This window comes from Engraulis encrasicolus, chromosome 22 (assembly GCF_034702125.1).
Source record: "Engraulis encrasicolus isolate BLACKSEA-1 chromosome 22, IST_EnEncr_1.0, whole genome shotgun sequence".
NCBI classification, from domain to species: Eukaryota; Metazoa; Chordata; class Actinopteri; order Clupeiformes; family Engraulidae; genus Engraulis; species Engraulis encrasicolus.
The window spans coordinates 44,179,988-44,193,790 of NC_085878.1; the positions used below are offsets into that span (position 1 = coordinate 44,179,988).

Sequence of the window (13,803 nt, forward strand, 5' to 3'; positions counted from 1 at the left end):
GATTCAAGGCCTATCCCTTTCTTCACCGGACAGAAACAGAATTCATGCATCAAAGCAGGTGCAATTGAATATCATCAGATGAAAGCAGAGACGTTCTAAACTCATTTTTGACTTTCAAATGTTCACAGGCAAAGCTCAATAACACTCTGATATGCACTGCCTTTAGTAAAGGGTTTATTCTGTGATGATGGCCCCAAAGCCCAATATGATGACAAGCCCTAACAACTGTCTTTCTTGGGGGGGAAAAACCTCCAGGTGAGGCCAGGTCAATAACAATCATCTAGGCAGGTGTCCAATGCTTCTTTGGTCTAATGAGGCTAAGCAGTTTCCACAGTTACACATAGTGGAAGGGCATCAAGTTTAGTCTGTTATTCAGCCTCAGACACAGGGAGTCTGGGTCTGAATCTGGATTGCTGGGTCTTCCAACAACATTGTAACCCAAAGCATACATTTAGATTAGTTCAGAGGTTCTTCAAGGACACTAAAACCATGATATTGGAATCACCCGCTCATAGTCCAGTCCTCAATCCCACTGAGATTCTGTGGTTAATGTCTATGCTCAGCATCCATGTGATTTGAACCAGCTAGAACACTTTGCAGTGAAGAAATGGGCCAAAATCCCTAGTGGGGCATGTGCCAACCTAGGTAGCAACTTATCAGAGCCTGTTGTCAGTTTTGGTTCATAAATGGCGCCATATTGACTATTAATGATCAGGGGGCTAATAATTTTGTCCTTGTCATTTTTGCCCTTTTTTGTTTAAACTCATTGTAACAATAGAAAAATCCAAATTCAACTCATTGAACATTTATCTCCATCAGTGTATTTGTTTCCAGAATAACAGAAACGGTTAATAATGGTCATTCTTACTGAGAAATCAAGAGAAATGTCTAATTTCAGGAGGGGGGCTAATAATATCGTCCTCAACTGTATATGTGTAGTACGTTCCAGTAGGCCTATGCCATGTCGAAGGCGCTGTCTTGTTCTAGTGTCAGTACTGGTGGCAATACCCCCACCGCCAGGAAGGTTTTTGACAACTGTCATTAATTAGCCCCCACAGTTAACGCTGACCGACAGCTGTGGTTGATTTGGCAATAAACTCAACACTCACTACTGGACATTCTCTTTGAATCGGAATTCATGCGGCGTAAATGCAAAACAATGAGTATGACATTGTCGCATGGAGAAACTATAGGCCTACATTTCAGCCATATATGTTTTGAGAAATTCCATAAGATTTTACCCATATCAGTACATTGCATGGAGGTATCATTGGTACATTGTCATTTATATTAAAAAATGCAGTACAGTGAATCATTTCTGTTTGCAACACACTTTTCATTCGTCCCTCATGCATAGAATAGAAGGACAGATAAGAATTTAGGAGCACTGTGAAATTGTTAGCATACAGACAAAAAGGGTCTAAGAGAGTAGGCTATGCCTTTTTCCCCCATACACATAGGCGAACAAACATTCTACATGAGGGGTGCTGGTCACAGGGCCAGTTTTTTAAAATCCCTCCCAGTAAAAGGGCTGGACAACATAACACATTTATGTCTATATTCACATTCATTACACATTAATTTCTATATGCAGCCCGATGTCTCCTCTGCTGTGTCAATGAAGGCCTGTCGCCTAACTCATTATCATACAACTGTAGAACAAAGCCTGGAGAGTGTCAGTAAACTCATCCCAACTGTCCCTTCTCTGAAGGTTTTTTATTGCTCCCAAACACAATTTAACTACAACAACTTGACTAGGCTTTTGATGCCTCTGTCTTTCAAGCACTCATGGTTTTCTCTATAGGATGTATTTACTCCAGGAGGAAAATACGAAGGAAATCGTTTTTCAAATCGTTTAAAAAAAAAATGGAAATCGTTTATTTTTTTTATTTTTTTTACATTTTCGGAAACTATGACGGCCAAATTTAAACTATGGCGGTGCGAAATAGTTTCCTCAATGTATGGGAAACACTGTATGTCTGTACCTTATCGATTTAAGGATGTGTGCACTATTTAAGCCCCCTTTTTGAGACGCTGTTCACGCTTATATGGATCTGAGAACGCATTGGTTTTTGCCTTCCATTGACATGTAAACAGTGATTTAGACTGCGCATATCAAATAGCCTTATTTAAAAATATCTAGATATGCGTAACCAGCACCTGAGTGGTCTGCAATTTAGTGGAGGTGTCCTCACTGATTTTATGACAAGGGTCTTAATGTTCTAGATAGTCCACACATCCTTAAAACATTTTAATGGGCACGTTTGCTGTGATTTTACGCAATTGTGGATGCATGCTACATTTTAGTTCGTTGGTATTCACGCAGCAGTGAAAGAAAGACAAATAAGCTGAACTTGCTTCAAGCAGTGACATTTAAGAGTTTGAAAGGAAAAAGGGTACCTGACTGATTAAGTTACCAAACACATAGTGTTGCAGTGTGAGAGTGAGCTGGTTGACAGTGTAACAGAGTAATAAATATCTCCACTTGTGACTGTGGCATTTCAGTTCACCTGATAGCCAGAAGTGAGCACTGTGAGCACTCGGCTGTGTGTTATAGAAGACATCCGGGAGACATCCGAAATATTTAAAGCCAGGGGTACAAGACCAAACTTCATTCTTTGGAGTGTTACGAAAGCATGCACATCTAGAGTTTTTAAACTGGGAACTTGTGGCTTGCTTACGAAACTCAATGTTTGTGTAAGACAGGAGATGAGAGTCTTCTTCCGAATATGTAGTTTCTCTATGCTGTGCTTCAGTTCTTCTCTGTACTGAAGTGACTGAAGGGTTTGTACATCATAGTAAGAAAAAATGTGGTTCATGCAGAGTTGTGTTTTACACAAGATCCCATACAATGAGCCATGAAACATTTTCTAATTTAAAATCAGAATTTAAGACCTATGTATAACTTTGATTTCTAAGCAGCCATTTGACCTGTCGAGTCACATAAGGCTTAATGGTGTGGTTATACCAAAGATTCTCTTGGAACAACCTTGAAACTGAAAAATAAAAAGAAAACTGGAGAGCAAAACAGAAGACATCCATGCTGCACCAGTCTTCTTTTTATTCTATCTTTTTCCTGCTCTGGTCGCACCAGAGTGTTAACCCCTGAATCATGGAGGACGTTGTCCTTCGTTCTCAACCTTAAAACCATCTCCGTCTACTCTGTGCAGTGCACGCGGCCGTCATCGCCATCAACGATGCCATTGACCACGGTGTGCCGGAGGGCACGATGGGTGCCATGCGCAACCCCAACGCCATGCTGAACAACCTGGACGAGGCGGCCGCCCAGCACTACCAGGACACGCTCTCACAGGCCAAGGCCCTCAAGGTGGAGAACGCTCGCAAGCGGGTGAGTGGAGTACCGGTAGGTTGCAGTCTTGATATCCCTCCTGGTGATGGTGGTGGTAATGGTGATGGTGGTAAGGATAATCTTGGTGGCCTTTTGAAAGTCGCTTTGGTTATAAAGCATCTGCTAAACGCAATGTAGGCTTAATGTAATGATGGTGTTGGTGATACAGTAACTATGATTATGGTGATGTATATGATTATGATTATGATGATGGTGATGATAATGACTATGGTGATGATTATGATGATGATGGTGGTGATTCTTAAAAATATGGTCTTCTCTTAACGGTCTTATCCCATCCCGTCCCCACATGGTGTAGATTGGGGAGAATGCAGATGCAGAGAGGGACGTGTATGAGGAGCTTCTTACTCAGGCTGAGATCCAAGGCAACGTCAACAAAGTCAATCGTAAGCCAACCTCTCCTTAGAAGAGCAATAATGATCAGGAACTTCTGCTAAATGGCTAATTTCAGCTCGATCAATTTGACCTTTTCAGCAGTAGGATTCATCAGCATTCCAAAGAGCTGTGATAATAGTATTGTGACATATAAAACATGTATAATAATTATTACATGTAGAAATATATAAACACATTATAATATATCCTATATGAATATATTAAATGTTATAATTAAATGGGATTTGTCCCTGTGCTAATTGTGCCTGACCCACCATATCTGTCTTGGTTCTCCAGAGGAGAAGGCCCTGGGTGCAGCGGAGGATGCCCTGCTGAATGGAGACGAGGACAGGCTGTATGAAGCCCTGCGCGCCCAGGCCCTGGGACTCAAGAACCTCAACGGGAACAACAAGGGCTGGTACCTCAAAGAGCTGATGGCTGCACGGGAGCTCAAGGAACAGGTGACTACTTGGACAACTACATTGTATCTTGCTTATGCCTTCATTTGTTAGTTGCTTTCAATAAATTGTAGCATAAGAGTACTGCCTGAACAATACTGCCCTACAAAGGAAAAGTGCAGGAGCTATGCATTGAAACTGAGAAAAAGGCCTTCAAAGTGTTGGTATTAGGTTGGATATTGTAGTTACTGAACATTTGACATAGCAACACATCTAAAGCGAGACACATTTGGACCATAAGGCTTTGTCACAAGATAAAGGAGGTGCTTTGAAGATCATCTTCAGTCTAAACACAATCTTGATGAAATAATGAAGTTACTTCACTTTACCTTTGTATGACAGAATATTGTAGTTAACCGAGATGCATGGCATATATTGAGACGTGTGGCTAACACACTTTGTGTTTTGGTGTGTAAATGGGCTGTTATACTGCATTCTAACTGTGCTGTTGTACAGTATTGTCAGGATGCATCTGTGATGATTTATGCAGCCCTGCTCTAAGCCCCCACGTTTCCTTGTACCCAGAATTCCCCAGGAGAGGCCCTGACAAAGGACGAGCTGCAGAATGGAGTGGATGTGGCCAACGAGGTTGCGACCGCGTACCAAAAAAGTACGAGTTCCCACACTGAACTACACTCTCACCGCAGGAAGCAAGCATTATCAAGAGAATATTAACTCCCGTCCATTCAAAGAACTTTTGCATACGTTTATACATGTACTAGCTAATTTGCATGTTTTTCTATGTATTTGTGTGCGTGTGTGTGTGCGGGTGTGTAATGCGTGCATGCATGTGTTTTTGCATGTCCATATGTGTGGGTTCGTCTGTGTGCGGGTGCAGGTGCGTGCGTGCGTTCATTTGAGCGTGCGTGTGTCTGTCATTGTGTCTGTGTGTGTAATGCATGTACTGTATATGTGTGTCTAATGCTTGTGTATGTGTGTAGTGCTGGAGGCTGTGGACAGGATCAATGGTGCGATCAGGAAGGGGGTGGCAGAGGAGACGGTGAAGGAGCTGATGAATCCTGATGCCCAGTTGCCACAGGTCTACCCCAACGCTGCAGACCTCTACCAGAGAGAGCTGGCCAGCCTCCAGCAGCAGAGCCCTGAGGTACCACACACACACACACACACACACACACACACACACACACACACACACACACACACACACACACACACACACACACACACACACACACACACACACACACACACACACACACAGTGCACATCTTCCTAACACTGCCATTTTGGTTCCCACCCAGAGATGCTGGTGGCGGTGGAAATGCTGGCACATGCGCGCGCACACACACACACACGCACACGCATACACGCGCACACACACACTACCCATTATCCTAACCACTGTGACGTTGCTTCCTCACAGGGCTCTCTGACCCACCCGGAGCTGCTGGTTGCCGTGGAGATGCTGTCGTCTGTGGTGCTGATCAACGAGGCTCTGGAGGTGGGCGACCGCCAAGGCCTCTGGAAGATGCTCTCCAGCACCGTCACCGGACTCAGCAACGTGGAGGATGAGTACGCACAGAGGTGAGCGTGTGTGTGTGTGTGTGTGTGTGTGTGTGTGTGTGTGTGTGTGTGTGTGTGTGTGTGTGTGTGTGTGTGTGTGTGTGTGTCTGTGTCTGTGTCTGTGTCTGTGTCTGTGTCTGTGTCTGTGTCTGTGTCTGTGTCTGTGTCTGTGTCTGTGTGTGTGTGTGTGTGTGTGTGTGTGTGCGGTTTGAGCAAAGATGTGTGTCTCTGGGCAAAGGTTTGAGCAAACATGTTGTCTTAATGTGTGGTTTCTCTGTAGTTTCGGGTGAGAACCTTTCCATGTGTGTTCAGAGGTGAAGCACTTGCTCATAGATTTAATAATAGAGAGACACAGGGTCGAAAAATGCAGACGCACACAGACGGGCCGATTGAGAGCAAGAGACATAAAACAGACATTTATCAACCAAGAGAAAGATAAACGGGCGCACCACCAACCAAGAGAAACCGTGAGGAGAAACCTAAAAACACACTGAGACCAAGAGAATTAGTCAGACAGAGAAACTCAGAATGGGAGAGGCGATACACAGGGATATTCACCGATGGGGAAAGAGGCTTTCCTAGCTTCAGGCCAGGCTTGTCCTGACACGTGCAGTCCCATCCTACTGATGATCCTCTTCTTCCCCAGACTGCTCTCCACAGCCCTGCTCTCACCCACTGTCTCAAAACAGCCCCCACTGCAGGAAGCACTGCGCTATTGCACCTCCTGGAAACCAGATCAGGGGCAATGTTCTGCCCAGATGGGGCTGCTTTGTCAAGATGGGCTACCAATAGTCTTAAAAGTAGCCACTAGGGGCGCTGCTGTGGTGCATTGAAATGACTTGGTAGCTCAGTTCGATGGGCAGCTCATATTGTCGGCTGCACACAATGTATATGAAGGAGCAGCGCCACAGGAGCTCTACAAATGATGGTGGCTAGGAGACAGGAGATGGGGACAGTAGTTATGTGGAGTGGAAATAGTACTAAATCACCGGGCGCTGAGCATCTGCATGGGGAGAATGGGTTTAGTGGGATGGCTGTCTGAACCTCATGTGGTCCCTATGGAGGTTTCCTTTTCTGTTTGTGATCATCTTTTATACCCAGTAACCCTGCTGACCCTTTTCATCTCTCTTTCGCTCTTTCACCCCTCTTTCTCTTTCTCTTCCTCTGTCTGTCTGTCCACCTCTCTCTCTCTCACTCTCTCTCTCTCACTCACTCTTTTCTCTTTCTTTCTATCTGTCCCTCCTACTCAATTATCCTACAATTTCACCTTCTCTCCTTCTCTATAATTTACTTTGTCACTCCCCCGTGTCTTTTTCTGTGTCTCTCATCCATCCATCCATCCATCCATCTATTTCGCTCTCTCTCTCTCAGGTACATGGATGAGCTGATGCGTCTGAAGGCGGCTGCTCGTGAGGAGGGCAACGACTTCCTGACGTGGAACGACATCCAGGCGTGTGTGGACCAGGTCAACGGGGCCGTGCAGGAGGAGCACGAGAGTGAGTAGCTGACTAGCTGTCTAGCATACCGTCACCATGAGCACACGCTGTACTCCATTCACACACACAGTAATAAAGAGGATTCAAAACCCGCCCACCCAATGCAAGGTGTGCTCAAGTTGGGTCTCCTAAGTGGGCGTTGTCCCCTCCTTCCTCTTCTCTTTTTGGGGTCTTTGCACAAGAAGTGTGCTACCGCCATCTACAGCGATAAGGGGACTCCATTTTTTCTCAACCTCAGGACTCCGAAGGTCTCCTAACCGAAGGTCTCCTAAAGGGGCGTTCACCCAACATCACATGGATACCAGAAAAGAACTAGAATGACGTACCGTATCTCTATAAGATGCCGTAGCAACATCTCATAAGATAATTGAGTCCTGAGTACCACACCACGGCCATATACTACACTCAAGTCCTGTCTCATTGTACCCTAGCGACCGCGACGAGCTTATATACTCAGACAGATTGGACATTGACAACACATGTTTAACATTCGGGCAGACTATACTATAAGTATCATCTCATCATCATACACAACATGACGGTCACTGAGTGCTGTACATGCTTCTACATCTTGTACTCTGGGCTGTACTGCCCTACAATCTTAGAACGCAGTAACTCTGAAAACGGCAAACTGAGAAAAAAGGCTTCAAAGTTTTCCATATGGCGCGACAACTGTGTTGTCGGTAAATTGGTGGTGACACTTCCTGGTAATGCTTGTTTAGGATAGAAATTTAATGCACACAAAAACCCCCCAAAAAAACAACATTTATGTGTCTTTTTGCCACAAAAAACAGAGTTACTGCGTTCTTGGCTGGTATTACTGCCACAAAATGGAGTTACTGCAGGAGTTACTGCGTTCTTAGCTTGTATTACTGTCTACTCCCAAACCAGTCCCATTGGAACGTGCAGCAGTAACTCGCCGACTTACTGCGTTTTTGTTTAACCTTTTTTGGGTCATTTTTGCACTTTCAAAATGAGTTTTCTCCAAAACGGGACGGTGTTGGACCACCATTTTTGGACACAAGACAAATGAGGTAGTTTAGAACCGATTTCCGATATAATTTTTTTTTCGACCATTTTGAGTTACTGCGTTCTAGTATTGCACGGCAGTGTAGAGGAGGAGTTGGAGTGTGAGTAGCTGAGCACCACAACATGACTATACACTACGCTCAAGTCTCACTGTATGGACACCTAGCAACATCCCTTTAAAGCCACTCGGACAGAATGTACTGTATCATAGCACAGGCAGTCTGACAGACTGTACCTTAGCACCAGGCCCCACTGTACGCTTAGCAACATCGCCTCATAAGCACTCGGACAGACTGTACCCTAGCAACATCTCATCACAGGCACTCTGACAGACTGTACCTTAGCTCAAGCCACACCGGACAACTACACACATGCCTTCATAAGTACTCGGACAGAATATACCGTAGCAACATCATGAGTATGCCGACAGACTGTATCAAACTCTATCTCTATCCAATGTACTTAAATGCATTTTTCCTTAGCCCAAGCCCTCAGTTACACTGTATCATCCACTGACTTACACTGTCCCCTTACCAGCCCCCACACTACAGTATATCCGCATTGCACCCAAGCAACCCCTTAGCAACCCTCAGGTTACACATTTTCTTAGCCTTCGTAATGTCAGGTTGTATCCTCACCAACCCTTTGCAGAGTAATAAGCATGAAATACTTTTTCATATTAAACTCTGGCTGGCCGCATCGGCTGCGTTTATTCATTACATTCGTGTAGCTTCTAATGAAACCATTTTTCCTCAAGACAACTTCCTGCGTCCTGGCTAATTGGAGAGAAAGCAGAAATGCGTTGTTATTCTTTGCTCCCCGTTGTGCACTTTTGGCCTCCAGATCTTGGAGGAAGTGAGACGGCTTGTTGTCGTTAACCACAAGCCCAAGAGGAAGATGCTCAAGAGAGATACATTACAGTGGAACCCTTTACTGCAGACCAGCATAATGCTGTAATGTTCATGAGGATTGAGGAGTGTACGTGTGTGCATGCACATTTTTAGTGTGTGGTGTGTTGCATGCATCCTGTGTATGTGTGTGTACACACAGGCATACGTGTGTGTTGGTCAGCTGAGGATTAATGCTTAGTAAGTTGAAAAATTTAGATCATACAGTAGGGATGCACGTTCAAATCGCTCCTAACCTCACACTGCTCCAAATGCTGTACTCTAACCAATGCCATGTACCCTGGCCTGTAACTGTGCGTTGCTGGGGATGAAGACATCAGCTAAGTGTTATGTACGTAATATGCTGTTGTAGGGATCGCTGCGATTGGCCAGATCAATGAGGCGCTGGACGGAGGTGATCTGGATAGCACCCTGGCGGCCCTGCTGCACCCCTCAGCCAAGCTGACGGACGTGGACCCCTCCCTGGCACAGCACTACTACGACCTGCTGCTGCAGGCCCGCAGGGAGAAGGCACATGTAAGATACATAGGATATGAATGCAAGCACACACAGACACACACACACACACGCACACACACACGCACACACACACGCAGACACACACGCAGACACACACGCAGACACACACGCAGACACACACGCAGACACACACGCAGACACAGACACACACACACAGACACACACACACAGACACACACACACAGACACACACACAGACACACACACAGACACACACACACAGACACACACACACAGACACACACACACAGACACACACACACAGACACACACACACACACACACACACACAGACACACACACAGACACACACACAGACTCACACACACAGACACACACACACAGACACACACACACAGACACACACACACACACACTACACATAGCTCCTGATTTCTCTCGTTCTTTCTTTCTTTCTTTCTTTCTTTCTTTCTTTCTTTCTTTCTTTCTTTCTTTCTTTCTTTCTTTCTTTCTCTCACTCTCTCCACTTTCTCCCTTTTCTCCCTCCTCTCTCTCTCTCTCTCTCTCTCTCTCTCTCTCTCTCTCTCTCTCTCTCTCTCTCTCTCTCTCTCTCTCTCTCTCTCTGCCTCCCTAGCTCCCTAGCTCATGAGTGTGCATGATTGTGTTTTTCCCCTCTTATCTCTCTCTTCTTCCGCAGTCATTTTCTCCTCTCCTCCTTTTTTCATTATTGTGTGAAATATGTTCGGGATCCAAAACTATCTGGATCCCAAAACATGAACGATTACACACAGACCTACATATACACGCAGACATGAAATGCAAAATGATGTGACGTACAAAAGCACACACGCTAGCCATTGTTTCGAGAGAGGGGTATTTCAGAGGAGGGGGGGAATAGAAGCATCTAGAACAGTGTGTGTGTTTAAGCAGGAAATGTCTGGGTGTTTTGGGCAGCCAGGCGTACCATGTGACTCAGGCTCTCTCTCCCTTATGACTGCAGCAGCTGCATGATGTCATACTGAAGTGTGTGTGTGTGTGTGTGTGTGTGTGTGTGTGTGTGTGTGTGTGTGTGTGTGTGTGTGTGTGTGTGTGTGTGTGTGTGTGTGTGTGTTAGGCGTGTGTGTGTGTGTGTGTGTGTGTGTTAGTCAGTTGTGTGTGTGTGTGTGTGTTAGTCAGTTGTGTGTGTGTGTGTGTGTGTTAGTCAGTTGTGTGTGTGTGTGTGTGTTAGTCGTGTGTGTGTGTGTTAGTTGTGTGTGTGTGTGTTAGTCGTGTGTGTGTGTGTGTTAGTTGTGTGAGTGTGTGTGTGTGTGTGTGTGTGTGTGTGTGTGTATGTGTGTGTGTGTTTGTGTGTGTGTAGTAGTCGTGTGTGTGTGTGTGTGTGTGTGTGTGTTTAATATTCGTGTGTGTGTGTGTGTGTGTGTGTGTGTGTGTGTGTGTGTGTGTGTGTGTTAGTCGTGTGTTAGTCGTGTGTGTTTGTGTGTGTGTGTGTGTCTTAGTCGTGTGTTTGTGTTAGTCGTGTGTGTGTGTTAGTCGTGTGTTTGTGTTAGTCGTGTGTTTGTGTTAGTGTGTGTGTGTGTGTGTGTGTCAGTCGTGTATGTGTGTGTGTGTGTGTGTTAGTCGTGTGTGTGTGTGTGTGTGTGTGTGTGTGTGTGTGTGTGTGTCTTAGTCGTGTGTTTGTGTTAGTCGTGTGTGTGTGTGTGTCTCAGCGTCAGCCTGTTGTGTTAGTGTGTCATCATCTCGCTGTCTCACACTCTGTCTGGAGATCTCGCCCCCACACTCCTCTTCTTCTACCCCTCCTGTTTTCCTTTCCACCCCCTCCCTCAGTCCCTCACTCTATCCCTCTTTCACTATTACTCTTTGTCTGCGGCCTGATAACCTTTAATATAAATGTGAAAATAGCTGCTGAGCCACAATACCAGTATCTGTGAGCAGCCATTTTGACAGAGCAACAGAATGTGTTATGTGGGTTGTGACCTTATCCAGAGTCTTTCAGCAGGCCTAAGACTCGCGCATACACACACGCACACACACATGCACGCACACATGCACGCACTGAATAGTCTTTGTGGGGGTTGCCTGCTCTTTCTGTGGCCTCTGTGCGTACGTCACCTGAAAAAGTGTGTGTGAGGCGTTTCCTGCCAATGTGAAAGTAAGTTCTGGTGTGTGTGTGTGTGTGTGTGTGTGTGTGTGTGTGTGTGTGTGTGTGTGTGTGTGTGTGTGTGTGTGTGTGTGTGTGTGTGTGTGTGTGTGTGTGTGACTGCGATGGAAGCTCTGGTTTACCACAGATAGATCGTATGAGCAGGGTCATACATATATTTGCACAGCCGAGGCACGCATACACGCTTGCATAAATGCACAGATATCACCACAAATACAAACACGCGCACAGAGGCACACGCACACACACACTGCTTGCTTAATCAAACTAGAAAATTACATCAGCATGGATCATGTAGACATACAAAGTCATAAAATCCTAGTGTGTGTTTGTGTGTGCGTGCACATGCCTGTGCGTGCATGTTTTCGCTCGTGTGAGCGTGTGTGTGCGCACGCCCCTTTTGGATAGCTCAGTGGGCACATCTCCATCGCTTGATTTAAATCGGTTGGTGTGTTTCCAATCTCCTCTTACCACTGCGACTGAGTCAGAAGCCAGCAGTAATTTTTCCATTTGGACCGTTTAGGCCCGTTTGGACTGAGCTTGGCTGTCCTCCCCTTCTTACGTCAGGAGAAGCTGGCTGCTCTCTTTCTTTCTCTCTCTCCCTCTCTCTTTCCCTCTCTCTCCCTTCCCATTTTCTCTCCCGTTCACACCCTCCTGACTATGAGACAAACCAAACCTCAGTTTCACGCCTGTGCCATGTCGTACACACACACACACACACACACACACACACACACACACACACACACACACACACACACACACACACACACACACACACACACACACACACACACACAGAGAGAGAGAGAGAGACACACACTGATATTCTCTCGTGGGATTGGGATGCCCGTTTAGTGCCCATGGCCTGTTTTCGGCATCTCGTCTAGCCAAACACGGGCCAAAGAAAGCAGGCGAGTCATTTCCTCTGTGATCATTTGCACAGGAATAGGAAATAAGCATGCCTCTGACACTGACTCCCTCAGCGCCTTAAAAGGGCAAAAAAGAAATGGTGAGATCCCACCCTGCCCAGCTCTCCTCTCCTCTCCTCTCTCGCCCACTCTGACTGACTGGGACTCTTGTTTGTTCAAGCCACTGATTTTCAGGAGTTATGTTGGCGACAAGGAACCTGTGTGTAGGCGTATGTGTGATGTGTATGTGAGAGAGAGAGGAATTCCTCCGTGTACATGCATGTGGGGGCGTGTGTAGGTTTGTGTGTATGTGTGTGTGTATGTTTTTTTAGTAGACCTACACACACACCACATCCAGTTTTTAAGCAGGCCTAAGGCACACACGTGCGCACGCACGCACGCACGCACGCACGCACGCACACACACACACACACACACACACACACACACACACACACACACACACACACACACACACACACACACACACACACACACACACACACACACACACACACACTAGAATTACTCTATTCCCCTCCTCTAAAAATGTCCCTTTCTCAATTTTTTGTGTGTGTGTCTGTGTGTGTGTGCCTGTGGTAGGCAAATTTGGGCATGTGTCTGTATGTTTGTTTGTATTAGTGGCAAAAATTCCTCGGCATTTGTCAGGCAATTAAGAAAAACAGGAAGTGTGTGGAGGGGGCCCTCCTTAGAACTTCTAGTTGACTTAAGGTCATGTGAGGTCTGCGTGCATGCGTGATTTTCTGTGTTTGAGAAGTTGTGTGTGCATGAGTGTGTGTCTATGTATCTATATTTATATCATCACTTGACATGACTAGTTCTGTTTGCTCACTTGACACAAGGTTACCAAAATTAGAAGTGTAAAGACTTGAAGACTATTCATCTTTCCTTTTCCTGCCTCTCTTCCTCCCTCCCTCTCTCCCTCTCTCTCTCTCTCTCTCTCTCTCTCTCTCTCTCTCTCTCTCTCTCTCTCTACATCTGCCCCACAGTTGTTTGTTGGTTTGGGGTGTGAGCTTTAAGCCACATTTAAGGAAAGGGTTTTCTCCAAGTAATGAAGATTGCGTGGAACATGG

General features: G+C 45.8%; 1 protein-coding gene across 2 annotated transcripts in view; it reads left to right on the forward strand.

Moving 5' to 3' along the window:
- Positions 1-13,803, forward strand: part of iqgap1 (IQ motif containing GTPase activating protein 1) — an 81,161-nt gene that overhangs the window by 45,805 nt on the left and 21,553 nt on the right. The window contains exons 8-15 of one of the 2 annotated variants that reach the window (XM_063187798.1): positions 3,171-3,364; positions 3,669-3,756; positions 4,043-4,206; positions 4,729-4,813; positions 5,145-5,308; positions 5,588-5,748; positions 7,099-7,223; positions 9,513-9,676. In XM_063187798.1, the coding sequence (XP_063043868.1) occupies positions 3,171-3,364; positions 3,669-3,756; positions 4,043-4,206; positions 4,729-4,813; positions 5,145-5,308; positions 5,588-5,748; positions 7,099-7,223; positions 9,513-9,676 (1,145 nt within the window). The remainder of the gene's footprint in view (positions 1-3,170; positions 3,365-3,668; positions 3,757-4,042; positions 4,207-4,728; positions 4,814-5,144; positions 5,309-5,587; positions 5,749-7,098; positions 7,224-9,512; positions 9,677-13,803) is intronic. The other variant, XM_063187799.1, reaches the window with a different exon arrangement.